The sequence below is a fragment of the Phyllopteryx taeniolatus genome, chromosome 13 (genome assembly GCF_024500385.1).
Source record: "Phyllopteryx taeniolatus isolate TA_2022b chromosome 13, UOR_Ptae_1.2, whole genome shotgun sequence".
NCBI classification, from domain to species: domain Eukaryota; kingdom Metazoa; phylum Chordata; class Actinopteri; order Syngnathiformes; family Syngnathidae; genus Phyllopteryx; species Phyllopteryx taeniolatus.
In genome coordinates, this window is record NC_084514.1 from 11,953,277 (window position 1) to 11,978,279 (window position 25,003).

The 25,003-nt window shown below is 42.3% G+C and overlaps 1 protein-coding gene across 2 annotated transcripts in view; it reads left to right on the top strand.

The window, feature by feature from the left end:
* The window catches only part of pdss2 (prenyl (decaprenyl) diphosphate synthase, subunit 2), a 56,134-nt gene extending 34,752 nt beyond the window's left edge, over positions 1–21,382 (top strand). For both annotated transcript variants that reach the window (XM_061794646.1, XM_061794645.1), the window contains 4 exons: positions 1,488–1,661; positions 6,808–6,939; positions 7,068–7,103; positions 12,646–21,382. In XM_061794646.1, the coding sequence (XP_061650630.1) occupies positions 1,488–1,661; positions 6,808–6,939; positions 7,068–7,103; positions 12,646–12,801 (498 nt within the window). In that variant the 3' untranslated portion in view covers positions 12,802–21,382. The remainder of the gene's footprint in view (positions 1–1,487; positions 1,662–6,807; positions 6,940–7,067; positions 7,104–12,645) is intronic.
* The last annotated feature ends 3,621 nt before the right edge of the window (positions 21,383–25,003 follow it).

The window sequence follows — 25,003 nt, forward strand, 5'->3', positions numbered from 1 at the left end:
AGATGAAACAAAAATAGACCTTTGTGGCAATGCACACTAACAGAATGTTTACAGATGGCACAATGAAGCCTTTAAGGAAAAGAACACCCTACCAACAGTCAAGCATGGTGGAGGATCAATAATGCTGTGAAAATGCTCTTATTTCCTGAGCTAGAAAGAAAGAAAAGAGAGAAAAACATCTCATCCTGGCTACATTATGCAAAAACACTTTTCTTCCAAACACGTGGGGAAATGTGTTATGGTCTATGAAATCAAGGTTGAACTTATTGGCCATAATTCCAAGAGGTTTGGGGCAAACAACACTACTAGACACATAAAATCACCACACCTACAGTGAAGCCTGGTGGTGGCGACATCATGTTTCGAGGCTGTTTTTCTTCAGCCGGAACTGTGGCTTAGTTAAGATGGAAGGAAACCATGAGCAGTTCCAATACCAGTAAGTGTTAGCACAAAACCTTCAGGCTTCTGTTAGAAAGCTAAAGCTGAATAGGAACTTCATCTTTCAGCATGACGATGACCCAAAGCACACACCCAAATCAACAAAAATAATGGTTTCACTGGAAGAAATTAAGGTCTTGAAATGTGCCTGGCCAAAGTCCAGACCTGAATCTGACCCAACATCTGAGGGGTGATCCGCAGAGGGCTGGTCACAGGAGATGCTATTGCCAATAAAAACATTATTTTTTTTTTTTTAAAGTACCTGATGGAAGCTTTGATAAGCGTGGGTTTGTGCAAATTGTGCAAAGGTTTTTATACCACCGAAGCACTTCAAGCCTCCGGCATGTGGTCCAGCTTTTCAACTGCCGCGCAGAAACCATTTAAAGGAAATACTGTTCTAAAAATAAATAAATAAATAAATAAAAATAAACTGTCCTAAAATGACACTTTAACTTTAGATCTGTTTAATTTCGGTTAGTTTTAGAGAGTTAGTTTTTGATTAGTTTTTCTACTGTTTTGTTTTGAAACATAATAAAAATGCATTTTTCCAGCCTTAACAATATCCCCGTCTGGGTCAATTATTTGATTGTCGTCCACTGAAATCCATTTAAATCCATTTTTTAGACAAATATTGTTATATGATTAAGATGCAATCTCAATAATCAAGATTAATTAATTGCATAGCCTTGAATTATTTTTTTCCCCACACTTTTATCCTAAAAGGAAAATGTGAACTTTGTACACTGTAAATGTTTTGACACAATTGTATTTACATTTCATATTCACACATGTATTCAAATAAACAAAGTTGGAATGGAAAATATTTGTTTCTCAAGTGAGTTGTATAGGTTATACTGTAGGTCACATTAAAAAGTTAAAAAGATTTTAACTGGTTTATCTTTTTATATCTACTGTATGTCAGACCAGCGTTTTTGCCTGTGGTGCCGGACAATGTTGGACTTGAAATCATCTCAGCTCTGGACTGAAAGAACTCTGAACCTGTGGACAGGGAGAACTCGCTGTTCATGGCGTCTTGTCTGCGTTTGCAGGAGAATAATATCACCACTGAAGTCAGCACTGCAGCATGGGAGGAGCAGACATTCCTGTCTCACGGGGCGCTGCTGGCCAAGAGTTGCCAAGCCGCCATGGAGCTGGCACAACACGATAAAAAGTCCCAAAGACTGGCCTACAAATACGGCAAGCACCTATCCTTAGGCCACAAGGTAAGTTAAGATTTTTAGTAAGTGAGTGAAATGTGAATGCAGTCATAAGTGCAGAAGCTTTATGATGATGACTTCAGACTTGAATACTGTTTGTTTGAATTTCAAATTTGTTTTCCACATAAATAATGGAAATAGAATTAGTCCACTCATGATACCTATGATGTACAGTAGCTTTTAGGCATTCTGTAGTTAGTTGTCATGTACTATAGTTGCTGGCGAGCCAGCAACCTGTTAACTAATGCTGTATATGCATTGAAACTCGTATGCAAGGTAGTGTTTTTAATATTTTTTAATATTCATTTTAATACTGGCGATTTTTTTAACTCTTCTAGGATCATTGTTTAACTTTAAAGGTGCCCTTCCATCACAATAAAAAAAATTTCTTCTAATTTTATGCATAACATAGGTCAAAATGAGTCTGTGACATGGTTTAAGGTTGACATGTATGCGGTTTGTCGATTGAAAGCAATAGCCTTTGAATACCAAAACCACTTGCAATGACAAGATTTGAAATCGCCGACGGTGTGATGTAGTTTTGTCAATTGTATTCGTATATTATACCTGACCACTTCCTGGCGCTTACTCGCCCACTCAACTCAGTTGAACGACAACACGGCATTTTCGGGTTTTAAGCGAGCGAGTTTCAGCCATACATACAAATAAATAGTATATGCAGATATGTTGTGTTTTACAACAATACTTAAAGGATCCCTTTAATACAGTCAACTTTGGCACTCATTCCGTAGTGCTGGAGTTAAAAACATTGTCTGCAGAAAGAATTCCCTCCAAAACAGACTCAGTATTTATTTTAGACTTATTTTTCCGATGGTTTTTAAAAGATCTTGGCCTGCCCACATTTCGGTCGAGACCCAGCTTGAGCTGTGACGTAAACACCAGAAGCAGGTCTGATTTCCCCATACTAATTAACGTTCTCTGTTGGCTCTAAAGCATGCCTGAGGCGTAATTGTGGCCTATATTCAAAGTCCAATTTTTTTTAGACCATAACGAGTGACAATAGTGAGGTCAAATAAAGTGTAGGCTTGTTTTGTTGGACTCGATCGCTGTCATGTTCCTTGTAGAAATCAGCCACTTTTGGTAAGTGATTCATTTCTGCCTATATTATGAGTTTTTGTGAGCTGTTTCTTGGGTTGATTGCATCGCTCACCTTTGAACAACATTTTTGGAAGACAGGCGTTAGTGTTTATGAAGTTTTTTGTATGATGGGTGGCTTGTGTCACCGTGCACTGTCATCATGGCGAAAACCTACCATTACGCCGCCATCTTCGGACTATTTTATCAGGCTTGGAAAAAGTTTTTTTGATGATGACTTTCGACAGACGTTCGATTTGGCAACTTTTATGTGCACGACTTGGGCACTCTGACATGCAAGGCTGGACTTTGATGTGCATGGATGGTCATGACGCCGTATCCTACCATTTTAATCAATGACCGCATGATGAATTAGTGACTGAACATAATTTTGGGGTGCTATAGATGTGTTCATGTGAGAGTACAATGATATATGATTGCTTGGTTATGACGAGGAGTCTCACGGCCGTCGTGCCGTGTTTACCATTTTAATCAGTGACAGCTTAATAAATTAGCGATTTTTCAGCACATTAAATTAGTGATTGAACATAATTTTGCGGTGCTATAGCTTTTGTTTTCATGTCAGAATGCAAAGCAACAGTATATGATTGCTTAGGTGCATGAGACTTGTAAAGATGTGGCACTCGCCTGCCATGTTTATAATAAAGAAAGAAATTGGTGAATTTTCAGCATATTAGCGATTGAAAATAATTTTCGGGTGCTAGCTGTTGTTCGTGTGAGATAACAGTTTTTCATATAAGAGTGTCTTTTTCTTTATTTCCTAAAAAAAAATTCATTTTGGAGGTAAGGGGATTCCACCCAACAGCGACAAGATAAAAAAATCTGAGTTTATACTTCCACTTTATAGTATAGTAAATTCCTTTGTCCACGCCGGCTATGCAGTGTCTCCAGTCAATGTTTGTTTCTTTTTTCTTTTTTCTCTCAAAAGTTGTCATTTTGGAGGTTCCACCTGACAGCGACAATATTTAAAATATGACTAATTACTGCCACTTTATAGTATTGTACATTCCTTTTTTTTCACACCGTCTATACAGAGAATTTGGTCTCCTTTTCTGCCTCTGACATCAAACCAAGACATGGGTGGCTTGGCAGTTTGGGCGATTGAAAAGGGCCGTTCCAAATGCAATGAGTTATTTGCCAATTGCTCCAAAATGGATTGATATTATTGATATTAATGGGTGACTGCCAGTTTCATTTTCTAAGACAAAAAAATACATAAAAACAACTTGTTCGTGAAATGTGGAACATTAAGATCCCATACCTCCTTTTACTACAGTATATTTCTCATTTTTAATGTAATTGTGGTGGATGAAATAGCGAAGCTTGCAATCATTATCGTCAGCGATGATCGTTGCGGCAAGTTCAATTCACATGAATGGTAGCGAATAACGAGCTCAAAATGTCCCCTCCTATTTTTATTGTCACCCACGTCCCCTCTCAGCTCACATTCCCTATTTGTAGGCCAACAATCTAACGCTTGGTGAATTGTGCTTCACAATCATTTATACACACTGAACATGCATTTGCTTCATTTGCACCGCATTGATATGCTTCTCCCACCTCGGTCCTCTTCAGTGGGTCGTTGCCACGCTCGCGGACTCTCTTGCCAGACGCTCGCCAACGACCCACTGAAGAGGACTGGGGGGGAGAAGCATACCAATGTGGCGCAAATAAAGTGAATGCGCGTGTGTATAAATAACTCCTGCGACCAAACTCTTGAGAAGGATGCGAGTCTGAACTTGGCATCGAAGGGACACGACCTCGCTATGATGAGGACCAATCAGAGCCAAGCTGTTTTCCATATTTAAATTAGGGAAGATGAGTCATCCAGTCAGAGTAAAGCTCATTTACATGTCACATGGCTGGGATAGGCTCCAGCATACCCGCGACCATAGTGAGGATAAGCGGTGTAGAAAATGGACGGATGGATGGATATTAATGCCGTCTCAAATGCCAGGTGGAAAAGACCAACTCAAATAGCTTGAAAAAGGACATTTTGGGTATTTCCATCCAAAATTATCAAAGAAACCAGATAAAAGAACATCAAAGCTAATCAACATTAAATAGGATACAGTTATGGAAGGGGACCTTCAATACTCCCATTTGTCATTAAAGGATGTATTTTATTGTTTTAACACTGGTTGATTTATTTTACAACCCCAATTCCAATGAAGTTGGGACATTGTGTTAAACATGAATAAAAACAGAATAAAATGATTTGCAAATCATGTTCAACCTACATTTAATTGAATACACTACAAAGCCTATATTTAATGTTCAAACTGATAAACTTTTTTGTTTTTAGCAAATAATCATTAACTTAGCATTTTATGGCTGCAACACGTTCCACAAAAGCTGGGACAGGGTCATGTTTACCACTGTGTTACATCACCTTTTCTTTTAACAACATTCAATAAACGTTTGGGAACTGAGGACACGAATTGTTGAAGCTTTGTAGGTGAAATTCTTTCCCATTCTTGCCTGATGTACACCTTCAGCAGTTCAACAGTCCAGGGTCTGCGTTGTCGTATTTTACGCTTCGTTAATGCGCCACACATTTTCAATCTCTGCATTTTACCTTTCACAGTGAACACATACACATAGTTAGTTAGTGGAACACACTGGAGCAGGGGGCAGCTGAAGCGCCCGGGGAGCATTTTGGGGTATCAGTGTCTTGCTCAAGGACACCACAGCCGTGAGTCCGGGGGATGTTGGCGGATGGTCCAGTCGGGGTCTTGAACCTAGGTTCCCCACGATGGCAGGCGATGATCTTAACCATTGGGCCACGGCTGCCAGGCCAGTCTGGTACCCGCACTCTCTTACTACGAAGGCACGCTGTTGTAACGTGTAGAATGTGGTTTTGGCAATGTCTTGCTGAAATAAGCAGGGGTGTTCATGAAAAAGACGTTGCTTGGATGGCAGCATATGTTTCTCCAAAACCTGTATGTACCTTTCATTATTAATGGTGCTTTCACAGATGTGTAGGTTACCCATGCCATTGGCACTAACACAGCCCGATACCATCACAGATGCTGGCTTTTGAACTTTGCGTCCATAACAGTCCGGATGGTTCTTTTCCTCTTTGGCCCGGAGGACACGATGTCCACAATTTCCTTAACAATTTGAAACGTGTACTCGTCGGACCACAGAACACTTTTCCACTTTGCATCAGTCCATCTTAGATGAGCTCGGGCCCAGAGAAGCCGGCGGCGTTTCTGGGTGTTGTTGATAAATGGCTTTTGCTTTGGATAGTAGAGTTTCAAGTTGCACTTACGGATGTAGCGCCAAACTGTATCTACTGACATTGGTTTTCTGAAGTGTTCCTGAGCCCATGTGGTGATATCCTTTACACATTGATGTCGGTTTTTGATGCAGTGCCGCCTGAGGGATCGAAGGTCACAGGTATTCAATGTTGGTTTTCGGCCTTGCCGCTTACATGCAGTGATTTCTCCAGATTCTCTGAATCTTTTGATGATATTATGGACCGTTGTACGTTGAGGAACATTGTCCTTAAACTGTTTGACTATTTTCTCACGCACTTGTTCACAAAGAGGTAAACCTCACCCCATCTTTATTTGTGAATGACTGAGCAATTCAGGAAAGCTCCTTTTATACCCAATCATGGCACCCACCTGTAAAAACGTATGACCTGACATTTGCGGGAGCGAGGGAGATGCCTGCTGTCTCAACCTGTCAGAATCTGAATTTTTATTTAGATTTTTTTCAACTGTTTTTTCCAGTTGTTCACCCATAGTCCACTGTAATTTGTACTGGTCACACTTACAGTAAGGCACTTTTATATTAGACACTCTCCTGCTGTGGCTGTCTGTCTGCTGGTCTGTGTGGATACGGGGGATCCCAGCATGCACTCATGTTGAAATGGGTCCATTAAAGAGCCATTTGCATCGCGCAAGCTGTGTTAGTTACAGGGCCATTCATCATGCTCGTCTTGAGCGGGGTCACCTGGAGTGTAACCAGGTATGACTCGCATTTCCTTTATTGGGTTTGTTAAATTGGTGTGCTTTCCTTCCCGCAGCTAAACTCTGACCTGCAGCCATTTGTGAAGAGCAACGTAGGAGAGCAGGTGCCTTTCAGTTTTAGCGCCGCTCCTGTGATTTTTCACCGTCACATCATTGGCCCTGAGCGATGGCAGCAGCAACTGCAGCAGGTAAAGTATGGTTGTGGCACAAGTGCAGCAACCTAATAAAGTTCTAATATTTGGGGTTCTTTTCCCCCAGTGATACTACCTTCTTTTCTGTTATGAACAAGTTGTAAATAAAACATTTTCTTCACCAGGCAAAAACAATGAGAAACCAACTCGATTACGCCAAGGTAAGCACTGTTGCTTTGTTTGTTGGCCATTGTTTCGTCATGATTAATTTTCCTCCAACTTAAATCAAAATTAGCTTCCAAAGTCAAGGTGTGAAAGAAGGGGAGTCGTGGAGTGGAAGGAGAGTGGGATACTTGAAAGGAGGGGGTTTTGGAGGGGTTATTTAGTCCTGTCTGAAACCAGAGCAGGATAGATTAGTTACCAAGGCCTATTTGTGGAGGAGACAGTGAAGCTCAAAGACAAGCATTGTGGGAAAATCTCCTTCAGCTGGAAAGGGCACATCGTGAGAAGTTTGCATGGAAGGAGAAAGTAATATGACATGAGGAAGACTTTAGGGGGGCAAGGGCTAGCGAGCCTGAGAAGAAGAGGACGACCTTGGACCTCAAGATGATTATTTCTCTCATGAATTTATATTGTACTGGGACATTATTTCACTAAATTTTACCTATGGGCCTATCGACAACTCCCTCAAACAAACTTGGGGAGTTGTATTCCTTGCTTATTATTGTTAACTCTTGAGACATCCAACCATTTTCTATACTGCTTATCTTCATTACAGTCCAGGTGAGGTCCCTTAAGCATCTTGTCAAGTGTGTACCCTCAGCATGCAATGAGGATACTATGTTTTAAGAGTCAGGCCCTTCTTTAAAGGTCAGATGACAAGGATGTTATGGGGTCCGTTAAAATTCATATTTGCATTGTTTATATGTTATGTAATACATGCACGTAACTGCCAGCAAGTTTTCAACCACAGTGTAGCTCAAAATGAGGTTTTTATGACGCATATTGAGCCCTCTCTGAACATACCCGAAGCGCAAGACACCGGGGGTGTGGTTAGTCTATCCACCGCAAGGGCTACCAGAAGTGGCGTTGCAATTGCCAAACACAGCGCGCTACACAGTATACGCAATGGCGAGCAATGTGTTGGAATATGAGGAGGAGGAGGATTTTGACGTAAGTAATTCTTAGTAATTCTAAGTTAATGATTATTTACTAAAAACAATAAGGTTTATCAGTTTGAACATTAAATATCTTGTCTTTGTACTGTATTCAATTAAATATAGGTTGAACATGATTTGCAAATCATTGTAATCTGTTTTTATTTATATTTAACACAATGTCGCAACTTGATTGGAATTGGGGTTGTACAACCAAATGCCACACAATAAACCATTGTGAAATCGCTCAATCATACGACAACAAATATACAAGAACAGCATGGAACAATAACACACAATCCCGAATGAACAAGCTGTTTGGCTCGTGCGACGTCACAGCGCCGAAAAGAGACGAAGACCGGAAGGGGCTGAATGCAAAAACCAGAAGGCGTATTCTGCATCATATTTATCGATTTAACTGCTGTATATCTGCTATATAATCACTACAAAATGGCAGATGTGGTTTGTAAAGGGATTCTAGAGTTTTTTTTAATGTTTGTCCTCTGACCTTTAAAGGGGATATATCATGTAAAATGTACTTTTTAATGTTTCTATGCAAATAGTTGAATCTCTGGAGCATCTTCCCACCCAGTGCGAAAGTAAATCTTTCTGTGAACAAAGCTATTCCGCACTTTCCTATTAACATAATAACTACCCCAGTATTACAAACATTCGCTTCTGACAATAATTTTATAAGAATGTACGACTAACTTTTGAGATGTGAGTGGGGAGTATTTGTGTTTGGCGGTGCCATGCGCCTCACAGCTACAGTTGAAACTAGAAGTTAACACATATATATATAAACTATATAAAAAGACACTTACTGTTTGTTTCTCTCACTGTCTGACATGAAATCAGACTAATTCACTAATCAGATTTAGCTCAATTACAATTACCAAAATTATTTCTATTTGCTGAAAGCCAGAATAATAAGGGAAGGGTATTTTTTTTCTTTTAAGACAATTTTTCATTACCTTCGTCAAAGTCAAAGGTTTACATGCAGTAAGCTTACTATGCCTTTAAACAATTTGGGAAACCCCAGATGATGATGTCATTTATTTGGAAGCTTATGATATAGGTTTACAACAACATTTGAGTTCGTTAGGGTGTATTCAGAATCGAGAACCGATTGGAACCGGGACTAACTTTCCAGTTCTCCCGGAATTGTTCAAATTTAAGAATTTCCATTCCCAGTTTCGATGCCTGCAGTCCGCCGACACCCGAAGAAGAAATTGGTGAAAACCAATGAAGAAGAAAGCGCACGAAGACGCGCTAGCGCCCAGCAGTGGCGGCGGACAAAAGTGTGTCTTAACTTTGTTAAAATTAATGACCAGTCGCCTCAGTGCAACACTTCGAATAAGATTAGATTGTGCAAAGGAGGCTTTCACGATGTGTAGAAGTCTGGCGTGCTCCCTCCCACTCAAAGCCTCAGCCTTCACCGCATAGAACGCAGTCAGGTAAAATTGGGTGAGTGAAACAATAAAATAGGTCTATGCCAACATTGAGGCGGCTAACAAGTTAAACGGTTGGTTGCACTTTTGCATTTTATGATTTTTAGTGTTTATTTAACTCTTTAAACCAACATAAGAGCCGATGACAGAAAAAAAAGCTTAACATTGAGCTAAAACGTCACCAAAGGTCAAACTAGCAACTTTACATCACAATGAATTGTGACAAAATTGACATGAACACTAACCTTGTGCGTCATCGGTGGGTAGGCAAAGGAATCAACGTTTTATCGCATTTGGTTCCATTCATTGCTTTTTTTTCTTGCCGTCTCTATTTCATTTTCACAATTCACCTGTGTCGTATTAAGTTACTTTTCGTGCCAAAATGCTGAGTTCTGGTGCGTACCCTTAACAATAAAAGGCCACAAGCTTAAAACAGGAAGTCAAGTTATAACTTGCACATATTAACCATTTGGTGTGATAAAACAGTCCCAAATAACTATTTTACCAATGCTATATTTAACCTTTCGCTGAAACATTAATTCATGAATATTACTACACATTGCCTTTTAGTTCACAGGTTTGATATTGATAGAAGAAGAAAATGGATGTTCATAATTTGGACACCCTTTATTTAAATCATGCAAACTTTGGTTGTTGGTTGTTTGGTCAAGCTGAATGGAGGATCTGTATCCCTTTTATGCCAGAACAGTCACGTTGTCACAGTGGAGTTTTTAAGATGCCGTGCAAACTTTTTTTTGACCCACCCCCCTAAAAAAATCAGAATCGAGAATCGTTTGGAACCGGAATCGGGAGTGGAGTCACTCAAATTCAAACGATGCCCAACCCTTACCAAAAGTGGACTTTATTTTTTTTTGTTTGGTGCGGTTCGCATTCACATTGTACATTTTGCAAGCGAATTATAATTTGTAAACGAAGCCACGCGTATGACGATAGTTGCTCCCATTGGACAGAATGACGAGGGGAGGAAAAAACATAGGTCTGGAAATGCGCGCTTGCATTTGAGTTCAGCAGCTTTGCACTCTTATAAAAGTTGCAAAAATACAGGATGGAGTAACCTGACATGCGGCATCTGTTGTTCCTGTGTTAATCCTCCAGTTAATCTAATACAGACTGCCTCACGAACAAAACAAAGAGCAGATCATTCAGCGAAATATTTCAGACGTTGTGCTGCAAACGTTACCATGGCAACAACAGCAACAAGGATCACACAGATGTATTATCCATCCATTTCCATACCACTTATCCTCACTAGGGTCACGGGCGGCCTGAAGCCTATCCCAGCAGACTCTGGGCGAGGGGTGGGGTTTGATCTGGATTCTTGGGGCTGATCAGCGAGTTTAAAAAAAAAAAAAAAAAAAAAAAAAACGATAACCGACCACCAATTTGATCACAAGATGGAGCAATGTGTCGATTAAACGACTTGTTCATTTACTGTATATACTTGTGTACTGTATACTGACTATCTTCAAAAGTATTCTATCGTCAGGTCATGTATTCTGAGCAGTCAGGTCAAATCAACATTACAACATGATGGAAATAAGGGGTGCTAACTTACTGTAATTAAATTACTTTATTGTAATTCAATTACTTCACACACACCGAAACTTTAGGTCGTGCTTATAATACCCACGGCGTAAGCCATTGTTGTTGTCATCGCCATGGTAACGAGTTTATCCGGTCGCGTTTGAGTTGACAAGATAAAGCCCAGTGTTCATAAAAGATGGGGTGGGGTGGTATCGGAATACAAGATTTTATTGGAGTAGTCTGACATAGTGCAATCGTGAAAGTCCAAATTTGTCTTGTAGTTTGATCCGGGCATTACGTGTTGTCTGTCTCACACCGCCGACATTTTTTTTTATTTATTTTTTTAAAAATAACTTTATTGGCGGTCAGATATTTATAGTACTACGTCAAAAGACATGCGACAAGGCTAAAAATAAACTAACTTTTGGATTCAAATATATCGTGCACGATGGCGACGCGCGGAGCCGATCAATGACGTCATCGATCGGATTGGCGAATTATGACATTAAAGCCGATCAGCATCAAATGCTAATTATCTGATCCGATCGGTATCGGCCGATCAGATCGGTGTAAAGTCTATGCAAAAACTTTTGACCCATGTCATATGCCTTAAAGGCACTGGTACCAAATACTAATAAAACATCTATTAACTTCTGACTTTAAAGAAAGAAATGAAAATTTGTCTCATTATTTGGGCATTTAGCAAATAGAAATAATGTTGGTAATCCTAATTGACCTAAAACAGAAAGAGTCTGATTTCATGTCAGACAGTGAGGGGGGGGGAAGCTTATTATGTAGTGTATGTAAACTTCTGGTTTGAACTGTACATTATTCAAGTTTAATTTAGTGGCTTGTTGATGAAATGGTATATCCACCAGTAATAATGCAATCGAATGTAAGAACATACAATGTATGAAGAACCGTGAAATTTTGCAGCAAGCGGGAATTTTAGTCCACAACATTGCAGACGGGGGTTTTGCAAGCAATATGCTGTGATGTGAGCGTAAAGAAAGAGTCTCTTCTAAATTGATAATGCACGAGGGTGAGGCTGATCTCTTTTGAAAAAGAAGAGTGGGCCATGGTGCTTACCTCCTCTACAATTCATGAAGTAAAACGCCCACAGCAAAAACATCAACAGCAGGCATAGATGAACGTCCAATCACTCCGTGTAGGAACGTGCTTGGTTAGGGCTGATTCAAATTATTTTTTCAACATTCCTTAATTTCTTTTTGCCTTTTTGTTTCAAACATTCATGTTGCCTCATTGAAATGAAAGTCACAAAACCAAATTGTGCTGGAAGCTCATCACAAACAAATATTGTCGTCAGACTCAAAAACAATCGCTTTGGATTTAGAAGGGAATCACAACAACGGCACACACGATCATCATCATAACTAAAACACACGAAAGTTATTGTGCTGACAAGTGTGTACCTGCACAACAATTATGTAGAGGCATTGCAAATATGTTCGTCACAATTCGTATGAAAATATGTTTGTGTATTCAATCTCTTGAGCTTCTCTCTGTTGGGTGTCCAATGATTGGTAGCAGCAAAAGCGGAAACACAAACATGACAAGAACAAATAATGTGTGTTTTGGTCTCTCAACAGCTTTTGGCAGCAGTTAAGTCAGAGAAAGGCGTGAGTTCGGCAGTCAACTTATGCTGTTACCATGGCAACAGGGCTCTGGAGGCCATCCAGGCTTTCCCCTCCTCCGAGGCTCGATCTGCCTTGGAAAACATCGCCGCCCCCATCACCAAATTTTGACCAGGATTCACTTAAATGCACACAAACACACACACGCACACATTTGTGATTTTAAAAGTGAAGCGCCATTGGTCCTTTTGTGCAGAGGCCAGCAAAATGATGACTTGACTTATGAAAACAAATTCATTAAATCAGGTGCTCTCTCGTGGACTCTTTGAACAGTTGAGCTAAATTGTGAATGTGCTGCAACAGCATAGATTTTACTTCTTGGAAAAATACAAAAAATTTAGGTTCATGCTTTAAATTAGCATTGATGCATAGTCTTCATTTTTTTTTCCATGTTTATCTGCAAAGGCTAGGAATGGAAGTTGAAATTTCGCCAGAAAGGAATTAAGACCTTCAAAGATTAAAGGAGTTTAAGAGACATCAGTATAGGTTTTGCTTTGTTTGCCTTTTGGGTGTTTTTTTTTTTTTTTGTGATGCATATTCCAAAAGAAGAACTAGCCTCAAAAAGGGGAGAGAAATAAGTGAGAAAATATGAATATACACCAGAAACTGATGTAAGAGAACTCTTAGTTAAAGCAGTAAGACTACAGCATCGGTTGTTGACAAAGTTAATAAGGACCCAAGGAAGCATAAGGCAAAATGTTTTACCATGGTTAACTTCTTCAACGTGTGGGACAGATGCAAATGTTTCATTTTAATGGTGTGTGAGCTGGGGTTGTCCAGACTAGTCAATTTGTCGACTTTACTACCCCACAATGACTTTTAAAGCGTGATGTTGACTAGTCGCTAATCATGTGTTTTTGGCATGATGAGGAGGCAGAGTGAGGGTTTTTTTTTTTTTTTATGCGTGTGCTGAGTCAGTCATCTCAATTGTTTTAATTGTCTTCTATTTTTGAATGTGCAGCTTTAGTAAAGTGTGGCAGAACCAGGTAAGGGAGCCCCCCACAATGCAGAACCAGCTGCTCTGGTGCACCCAGAACGAGGACAGGTTCCCCCATTTGGCCAAGTCGTGCAAACGTTACCCGACTGCCCCAGCAGCAAGCACACCGAGCGAGAGGTAGTTTTTTTTTTTCCTGGCTGGAAATACCGTCATGTGACAGCTGGCCAGCCGCACCGGTCCTCCTGTGTTTTAAAAGTACAACCAAACTAATTTTCGTGTTTTGTCTCTAAATACATTGTTAGAGGATAAGTGCTGAAAACGTGCAAAGACTGAGAATAATATAGTACTGAATTGTTGAGCTATGTCTTAAATTTCCCATAGGTGTGAATGTGATTGCGAATGATTGCTTGTCTGTATGTGTCCTGCGATTGGCTGGCGACCAGATCAGGGTGTACCCCACCTCTCGCCCAGAGTCAGCTGGAATAGGCTCCAGCATGCCTGCAACCCTAGTGAGGATAAGCGGTACGGAAGATGAATTAATGGCTTAAAACTCCCCTTCTAAATGGTCCTGATTTTGTGGGCGGGGCTGAGCACTAGCCACGTGACGTCCACTATATAAAAATCAGGCGCCCTTATTCCCGGCAGTGGCCATTTGGTGGAATTGCACTTGTTCATAAATAACTTAAGTTCTACCAGTGTAGCGGGCAATTATATACATTTACATATCATTATATACATTATGTACATATAGACAATTTATTTATCTTTCATACTGATGTCACTGTCTCTTTTTTTTCCTGTCACTCCCCTTTAAACCACCTTCTGTCCGGCTGAAATTTTCAATAAATCGCCATCAGAATACAAAGAACCACAGTATAAAAACTCCACTGTGGCACAGTAAAACTGTTCAGGCAAAAGGGACAGAGCTTCTCCATTCTGCTTGACCTAACAGCCGAACAGGATAAAAAAAAAAAAAGAAAGTATAGTGTGCAATTGGCCATGAGACTATGCCCACAACTTGAAACAAGTTACATCTTCCCTGAAGTGTAATGTGTTATTTGTGCACTTGCTGTCTGGCACCACCCCGGTTGTATTGCGAGGCCGCGAGCGAACCGAGCCCATTGCCAGCCCGACAGCGGTTAGAGAAGCCGCTAGCGGTCCAGCGGCAACAACAGTGTTACGGCCAGATGTCAGCCTGTTGCCTGGCACGCGGGCGTGGAGGAGGAGGAGAAAAATTCATCCATGGGGAACGGTGCAAATCACGCGGTTGTGGCCACTTGGTGCACTCTTTGGCGGCTACAGAAGCACGTTGTCCCGCTGACTTTCAAAGGAGGGAAAGGAGCCATGAGAGAAGGATGTACATGAGAAGTAAGGGCCTGTATTTGATTGACAGCTGAAAGTTCCGGGGAGGTGGGATTTTCTGAGCTCTTAGCTCCCACAGCGTCTGCAAGCTGAAACAATGTCTCAATCGTGACCATTTTCAAGCCTGGTTTCCCATACTTAACTGTTTTGTTTTTATTTTAAATCCATTAATTGTATGGATTGTTAACAAGGCTCTTTTCCGTCGTGTCAAATTTACGAGACTTTTTTGGGTCGTATTGTTTGCAATTTAACGTGTATGCTGTGTGACTTGGTGTTGTTTTTTTACATAGCAATGTCAAACATTATGTAATTGACCCCTGAATTGGTTGATTTCTATTTCCTATGGGGAAAAAATAGTCTACAACCTTGAACAAATCAGAAGTCAACAAGCTTCTTTATTTATAGTTTTCAATTGTGATTTTTAAGTGGAAAAGTTTCCCATAAGAAGCAAGTAATCCTTTCAGCTGCATTTGATCACATCTGCACATTTGACAAATGGACAAACTTCCCCAAATAGTCATGTTCTATCAAATATTTTGATCAGTTGATAAGTGTAACAATTGTTGGGTTCTTAACTTGAGTTTGACATGATATTCCCTCCCTAGAGAAGGAAATGGCACAAAAAGTGATCCGTGTCACCGTATTGTGTCTGTGATGTGATCCAAGTCAAGTCAGGGGCGGGCAAGGGTCACCCAGCCCTCTTCGCTTGGCCCAGCCAGCCAGAACATTGAAGCTTCTCAAAGCAGTAATTATTAATGAAGAGACTTGAGCAAATGGACAGGAAATGCAGAGCTATTGATTGGGCTCGGCTGCCCCGCCCCGAGCTGCGCGAGCTGGCGCCAGCACTGTAGCCTGTGGTTTCCCCGGGCCGCCATCTGCAAGGGAGGGAATGTCGAGGTGTGAAACTATGCGGGCCGCTTGCTGGCAGCTGTCCGTCACAGCAAGGCCCTACATGAAGGACAGGACGAGGCCGCATGAGATGCTTGGACGTTCTGTTTCTGACAAAACGCCTTATGTCATGGGTGTCCAAAGTCTGTCCCGGGGGCCATCATAAAATCAAACAGACAGCATTAAATGGTTATGAGAAAAACTTCAAATGTTAAATGTCAAATGTTAAAAAGTAACTCATTGGGTTTTTTTGTATTAAAAATAAATAAATGGAACAAAAGTTGAATGTGGCACGGTGGACGACTGGTTAGAGCGTCAGCCTCACAGTTCTGAGGTGCCGGGTTCAATCCCCGTCCCCGCCTGTGTGGAGTTTGCATGTTCTCCCCGTGCCTGCGTGGGTTTTCTCCGGGCACTCCGGTTTCCTCCCACATCCCAAAAACATGCATTAATTGGAGACTCTAAATTGTCTCCAACCAGTTCAGGGTGTACCCCGCCTTCTGCCCGATGACAGCTGGGATAGGCTCCAGCATGCCCGCGAGGAGAAGCGGCTCAGATAATGGATGGATGGAAAAGTTGAATGTTGCAAGATATCAAATTTTACTTTAATTAATTTCAATTGTTTCAATTTTTTATGTAAACGTTAGGTCATGAATTAATGTCTTCAGTTAAATGGTTCAGTTGCTTTATTGTTTAATGTTATGTGTGTTAATATTTTGTTTTAATGTTTGCTTTGGGGGCGGCACAGTGGCCTCACAGTTCTGTGGTGCCGGATTCAAATCTGGCCTTCCTTTGTGGAGTTTGCATTTTCTCCCTGTGCCTCTGCGGGTTTTCTTCAGGTACACACTTTCCGAAAACATGCATGGTCGGTTAATTGAAGACTCTAAATAGTCCGTCGGTGTGAATGGTTGTTTGTTTAAAAGTGCCCTGTGATTGGCTGGCCTCTTGCCCAAAGTCAGCAGGGATTGACGCCAGAGGGTTAGAGAATGGATGCATATTTGGTTTGGGTTGTATTGTTTTGGGCACAGTTTTTTTTAAATGCATGTTGGGTTGACTGAATGCAGAGGTCTTTCCATATACTTTTAAGATGGCCATTGTCAGGCCCCTCATGAAGAAAAATATGGCAAACAGGTCCTAGGTGAGGGACCAGACAAAGCACAGCCCCAAAACACCCTATGATGTTAAAAAATTCGGGAAGACGTTTTCCCTTGCCCGGAAGCGGGTCACCGGGGGCCCCTCTGGAGCCAGGCCTGGAGGTGGGGCTCGAAGGCGAGCGCCTGGTGGCCGGGCCTGTACTCATGGGGCCCGGCCGGGCACAGCCCGAAAGGGTAACGTGTGTCCCCCTTCCCATGGGCTCACCACCTGTGGGAGGGGCCATAGGAGTCGGGTGCAGTGTGAGCTGGGCGGTGGCCGAAGGTGGGGACCTTGGCGATCCGATCTACAGAAGCTGGCTCTCGGGACGTGAAAAGTCCCCTCTCTGGCAAGTAAGGAGCCCGAGCTGGTGTGTGAGGTCGAGAAGTTCCGACTCGATATAGTCGGACTCGCCTCCACGCACAGCTTGGGCTCTGGTACCAGTCCTCTCGAGAGGGGTTGGACTCTCTTCCACTCTGGAGTTGCCCACGGTGAGAGGCACCGTGCAGGTGTGGGTATACTTATTGCTCCCCGGCTCAGCGCCTGTACGTTGGGGTTCACCCCGGTGGACGAGAAGGTAACCTCCCTCCGCCTTCGGGTGGTGGGACGGGTCCTGACTGTTATTTGTGCCTATGCACTAAACAGCAGTTCAGAGTACCCACCCTTTTTTGGAGTCCTTGGAGGGGGTGCTGGAGAGCCCTCCCGCTGGGGACTCCATCGTTCTGCTGGGGGACTTCAATGCTCACGTGGGCAATGACAGTGAGACCTGGAAGGTCCCCCCGATCAGAACCCAAGCGGTGTTCTGTTATTGGACTTATGTGCTCATCACGGATTGTCCATAACGAACACCATGTTCAAGCATAAGGGTGTCCACACGTGCACTTGGCACCAGGACACCCTAGGTCGCAGTTCAATGATCGACTTTGTAGTCGTGTCATCGGACTTGCGGCTGCATGTCTTGGACACTCAGGTGAAGAGAGGGGCGGAGCTGTCAACTGATCACCACCTGCTGGTGAGGTGGCTCCGATGGTGGGGGAAGATGCCGGTCCGACGTGGCAGGCCCAAACGTATTTTGAGGGTTTGGTGGCCTCCGTATTGCATCTCTGCTTTTTGCAGATGATGTGGTTCTGTTGGCTTCATCAAGCTGTGAGCTCCAACTCTCACTGGAGCAGTTCGCAGCCGAGTGTGAAGCGGCTGGGATGAGAATCAGCACCTCCAAATCTGCCATGGTCCTCAGTCGGAAAAGGGTGGCGTGCCCACTCCAGGTCGGGGATGAGATCCTGCCCCAAGTGGAGGAGTTCAAGTATCTTGGGGTCTTGTTCACGAGTGAGGCAAGAATGGAACGGGAGATCGACAGGCGGATCGGTGCAGCGTCTGCAGTGATGCTGACTTTGTATCGATCCATTGTGGTAAAGAAGGAGCTAAGCCAAAAGGCGAAGCTCTCGATTTACTGGTCGATCTACGTTCCTACCCTCACCTATGGTCACGAACTGTGGGTCCGAAAGAACAAGATCCCGGATACAAGCGGCCGAAATGAGTTTCCTCCGCAGGGTGTCCGGGCTCTCCCTTAGAGATAGGGTGAGAAGCTCGGTCATCCGGGAGGATTTCAGAGTAGAGCCGCTGCTCCTCCACATCGAGAGGAGCCAGATGAGGTGGCTGGGGCATCTGATTCGGATGCCTCCCGGACGCCACCCTGGTGAGGTGTTCCGGGCACGTCCCACCGGGAGGAGACCCCAGGGACGACCCAGGACACGCTGGAGAATACTACATCCTGCGGCTGGCCTGGGAACGCCTCGGGATCCCCCCCAGAAGAGATGGATGAAGTGGCTGGGGAGAGGGAAGTCTGGGCGTCCCTGCTTAAGCTACTGCCCCCGTGACCCGACCTCGGATAAGCGGTAGAAAATGGATGGATGGATGAGGGTAAACGGAAGAAAGTAAATAAGGCGTACGAAAATGGAAATCAGGACATCGTGTGTCTTCACTGGGCTAAACTAAATGAACATTTGATGCGTTGAGTCTGAGCGGGAGAAGGCAAAGTTGGGATTTTGTATGAAGCTAGTAATTTCCCCACAATTATTACGCACTGATGTTGTACATCACCGTAAGGATTGCAGTGTCGACTCACAAACGCTGATCAGCTGGTCTTTGAGGGTGGTCTACCTCCGGATCTCAAGTGGAAACGAAGGAGGTTTGGTTGAAGGAAACCCAGATGCACAAAAAGAAAAAAGAAATAGAAAAGGAAAGTTGTTGTCCCATTTGGGATGCGCTCATAACTTCCCTGCCGGTTGACCTGGTGGCGAGCCGAGCTCTGGCCCTGAGAGACGTGCAGGATCCGTCAGGGATCCCAGCAGCTGCTCGTTGAGGCCCCGCCGACCGATCGTGGCTAGGGAAAGAGATCGGAGCCGCATGGTCGAGTTCTTCGATTGAAAACGCCGCCGGCTTAGTTGCGGGGGGTGTTCGCGCACGTGGTGGCACCTGGAGGTGCCCGAGGACAAAAAGGGAACAAAAGAAGGGGGAGGGGTGGCAAGAGGCCACTCAGCTGCCGAGCAACCAGCACAGAAGTAAAAAGAAGCCTACTCCAGTTCTGTTCTCCTCTGAGAAAGGTGTGAGTTTAGAGTTAAATACCCCAGGGGCGGGGCATAGGAAGAGGGCCGACTTGGAGAGGACCACGCCCACTAGCCTGAATCTTTGAGTCAAATTTGAGTAAATAGGTTTTAAAATAATCATCTCAAACACTCCCAACTTTATACTCTCACGCATAGAATCATTGTTTAAACTTTGGTCGTGGAAGATGGGTTGCTTATTGTTCAATACAACATTTCGTACTGTTTGATTTAAAATCATGAACAGCTTTCAAAATCATGTAGAGGACCTGTCAAAGTGAGAATGGGAACACAGACACCAAGGCATACATTTGGAATATTTCTACAGTTTGCAAGGTATAAAAACGGGCATTTTATCTTCTGTTAACAAACAAAGGAATGTCCACAAGTTCTGCATGCAGTTCCTCTCAACGCCATTGGGTGGCGCCTCACGTGCATGGGTGAATATTAACCACATAGTCTGCTTGAAGGGAGTGTCTCTCCAATCCTTTGGTCGGGGAAGAAGTCTTTTGAAGACAGGAATCAAGATTTGAAGGGAAGCTGCTAATTAGGTTAAGGTCCACTTTACGTACACCAGGCATTGTCCTAGTTGCCGTCTCACAGCAAGACAGCATGGAGGAGTGGGAGTTCTCAGGTGGTCACGAGTCTCTGTGACGCCTCAAAATTGCGGCGTGCATGTCCGCTACATTATCATGTCAGGAGGTCACACGTTGGACTGCGGTGTTCCCCAAGGGTCAATTTTAGGTCCAACACATTTTCGTTGTATACATGTTGCCACTTGGCGAAGTCATCAGGAGACACAGAATTATTTTTCATTGGTATGCTGATGACACTCAGCTTTAAATATACATTTCTCCTGATGACCACACCCCGTTTGGTACTCTTTTTAACTGTATTTTAGAAATAAACTCATGGATGGCTGAAAACTTCCTTCAGCTCAACCAGGACAAATTGATGTTTCAGTTATTGGTCCTGAAACTTAGAGAGAGAAACTAATGTTAAAATTACAACAGCTTTCTTTTAACCCATCAGACAAAGTTAAAAAATTGGGCGTTATCGTTGACTCTGGCCTAACTTTTATCCCACGTCAATAACATAGTAACAAATGGATTTTACCACTGGATTTTAAACATTGACAGAGTCCGCCCGCTCACATTGATTACTGTAATGCACTCCTTTCTGGTCTCCCTAAAAAAACGATTCATAACTTGCAACTACTGCAGAATTCAGCAGTCCGTGTGCTAACGAGGACCAGAAAGAGGGAGCACATCACTCCCCTTTTAGAGGCCCTGCATTGGCTCCCTGTGTGTTTCAGGGTCGATTTTAAGGTTCTTTTATTAATTTATAAAACACTTAATGGTGTTGCCCTCTCTTATCAAGAAGACCTTCTTTTATCAAACCAACCCTCGAGGACCCTCAGGTCCTCCGGTACTGGCCTTTTAGTAATACCCAGAGTCAGTTCTAAATCCCATGGCGAGGCATCATTCCAATTAGACTACTACTACCGGAGGAGGTCAGGGCCGAAGAGAGCATTGATATTTTTAAAAGGAGGCTAAGAACTAAGTGCTACAATGATGAACATATCGTTAGAAAGTATCATATTTTGATTGATTTAATGTGACCCTAATTTTCTTTTATTTTTTTATACAAAAACTGAGTAGTAAAGGGTGATTTCTTCACAGTATTCTCATTTTTTTAATTCCTGATTTTGTAGGTTTTATGAGCTGGAAACCCAAATTATGTAAAAAAATAAACAAATAAATACTTGAAACTGTTTAAATTGTCGGCCCTGAATCTATAATCTATGAAAGTTTAACTTTTTCAATGGAATAAATGTAAATTGCTTCAACTTTGGTTTGTGTGTGTGGTTTATTAAGTGCTGCTCACCTTCACAGTAAAGAACACAAGGGTGATCCTTTGTTGTCTGAGTCTTAGTGCAACAACCATCTACCACTCTTGTCACATAAAGAATGAAAATGTGTCACATTATCTCCATTTAATATTGTAAAGAAATTTGAATGTCACACCAATTTTTTTTTACTAAACATTTCTTAAAAGTTGAATGTTCAAAGATGTCACACGAAGATTAATAACCTTTTGCTTGTCACTGATAAAACCAAGCTGACCTATAAACTATTTTTTTCTTTAGTTATGATTAAATTCTCCGCATAAGTTGCCCTGCGATTTGCTGGCAACCATTTCAGGGTGTAACCCCGCCTCTCGCCCAAAGCCAGCTGGGATAGACTCCAGCACGTCCGCAACCCTCATGAGGATATTACATTGAATTGGTGTTTAGCATGTTTCATAAACACAAGGTGAAGTTGGGCCCCTCCATCTTCCTTCCATTTTTATTTTTGTGGCCCTCAATGGAAAAGGTTTGGACATCCCTGTAGAATGTACTAAGCAATTTCCTACCACCGTTTTGTTTGGAATGGAGTCTGTTATGTAATATTTTTGTTTTGATGTACACAAACACTTACGTTTCCAGATAAAACATTTTTCCCATTAAAGCCAATAAAGAAAACATGCAATGAGTAAAGTAGAGCAGTTGGCAGAAGAAGAGAAAAGGTCAACGAAGAACATGCAGTATTATAAGCCAAGAGGAGGCAAAGTGGACTATTTCAATAAAAACGTGCTGTCAGTTGCTAGGTTCCTCTGTATCCACTTCCTCGACTGTTTGGGCTTCCTCTGCCATCATGGCTTCTTCTCCGCAGCGTGTGCCAGGGAAAGCCTTGGGCACTTCATGAAATATTTATCTTAGCTGTGAGGAGACATGACGAAAGGTGCATGGAAAGTTAAAAGAACTAAACAAGGAAGGCGTTTGGGGACAGGGCCAGAATGTACTAAACTCAACAAACAAAACTTTTTCCAAAGAAGGAGAATGTAGTAAAAATTTATCTGCACTTTAAAAATTAACTGGAGTATTGTTCACTTCTTATTGAGATGTTTTTTGTTGTTGTTGTTGTTTTCTCCTAATCAAAGTGCATTTATTTGTGGTCATCTCGTATGAACAATATATTATTGGGTTGTTCAAATGCAAAAGTTGCTGTTTGCTTTCTTTAACTATAGTTGCTAGAGGGGTCCAAAAAGGCAACATTGCCCCAAATGCACTCAGTAGCGCCCCCAGGCCATTAGGGTGGGGTAGGGGTGGGGGTGGAATGAGGCCCCAAGACCATGACTACAATGACATAACGCATGAAAAGGTCAGGCAAAAATTAATTTGATTGTTTTGTACATTTGAACACAATTTCTAGGAAAGAGAAGCAGAACACTTTTGGGGAAGGTCTGACACCAAAATATTAAATCTGATAAAGGTTACATACTCAATATAAATGTTAAGCCACACCAAAAGAGGAATGGATTGACTTTCTAAAACCAACATATCGTAACCATGGTCATTTCTAATTTTGATACAGCAGCACCTCTTCATACACATTAACAGAAATATGCAATTTTTCTGGAGTAAACCTGCCCTCTATAGTGTGTACTAAAAATACCAATAATTGTAAATTGCTGTATTTTTGTTCAAATGTAATGTTTCGACCAAGTACTGTATGGTTATATGGTGTTGCTTGATTTGTTTGTTGACAAGAGAAAAATGGCTGGCTGACATTATTGGCTCATAGAAGAAACATCTAAAGAGTACAAAAGTTTGATTTGCCTATGTGAGATTCATACAGAACTTGCAGATCGTATTAATAATAATCAGGGGTTTGCTGGTTTATTTTTCTTATAAGAAGGACTTTAAGCCTTTCAGTTTATCAATCCTTAAGAAAAAAGGGCGGTTGTAATGGTAGGAAAATAAATGGAAAATTGGAAAAATATGTTGAAGCTAAAAAAGAAAAAAAAGGCTTTGCAGCAGTGGCCATATCAGGTCACTGCTGTTTGGGGATATGGTTAAATTAGCCAGTGGTGGCTTTACGTAAGCGCCATTATTTGCAGTGTGGACACACAGTTGCACATCTCCTGCTCTGGAGGGAGTATCAAAGTCTCCAGAAGTCTCCGATCACACCACAAGCAGTCGCTAAATAAAGAAACAAAGTCACTAAGTTGGCACCGCCGAGGGACTGCTCACCGTTTTATTTGTAAAAAAAAAATTTTAAAAAATCATCATCATTTTTAAAGTACATTAAAAATGCTGGATGTCTCCTTTAATGTTCACCTGTTGCTGTACTAAGATGCACAGAATTTGTGCTATCTTTAGCTACCACATATTATTATATTTGATTATTTATACATATTTAAAGCTGTATGAAGCTCCCATCCCCAGACTCTTATTAATCTTCCCCCCCCCCGACCAAAAAAAATCTGCAGTGCATTAAATCTGCAATAAGTGAACTACCATATACAAGGGAACACTGTACAACACAAGTGTAACGTATTATCGTTTATGATGATGATGATGATGATGATTATTGTTATTAAAACCCTGTTTCCATTCAAGACATATAGTCCATATTCTACTGGGAACAATTGCATCTAGTTAGGCATGACATAACGCTCCATCGGTGCACTTTCGAAAGGTTTTTCAGTCACCGCCTGTGAAAGCAATATGAGCATATTTCTGACAATGATGGACGAGAGTCATTCTGCTCCCGTGATGGCAGAAGTACGGCTGAGCGCCCCTGCTTGACGCAGACGAGCATATTGGCTAAAAATGACACTTTAACGAGCTCCTTCCTGTGTTAAGTGCCGCACGCCATCGCCCGGCTGACCCCCGCGCTTCCTCCCACACAAGGTCCGCACTCGCACCGTTAGCAGACGCAGACCAGACCGTGGAGACAGCTCATTAGCCCGCTAACGAGAAGCACAAGGGCCACACATTGACTTGTTAGATCGTCTCCGGATTGACGTATTTGCGGACGGGACAGAACATTGACTGCTAGCATGTGCGTGGAACAGACAGTGATTAAAACCGAATTTTCTGTTCATCTCACGGAAAGCTTCAGTCGTCATAGAAAAGGCGTTTAGCAGCTCTGTGTAATAAAAATGGCTATGGCCACTTGTTACACTCCAGTCCACAGGTGTCAAACTCAAGACCCGCAGGGCGCAGTGCACGTCGGGCCCTCTGCCTCGTTTTCACGAAAGCTTGCCAAAACAGTTTGCTGCCTTGACTTCTCTTCAAAAGCAGCCACGAAAATGACAGAACCATCAAATACACTCGTCAGTCTTGTACGATTTTCCTCTATTATACCTAATCAGTTTTAAGTTATAATGGCACAATTTAATCACCACGAGATGGCAGACGTCGTTACACCTCACCTATGGTCACGAGCCGTGGGTCACCCACTGCTGCAAGAGCATTTCCGGGTTTGGAGCGATTGTATTATTATTACTGCGTTTTGTGTACGTGCTGTTTTGTTTCGTGTACATCACATTGTACATGTCTTTATTT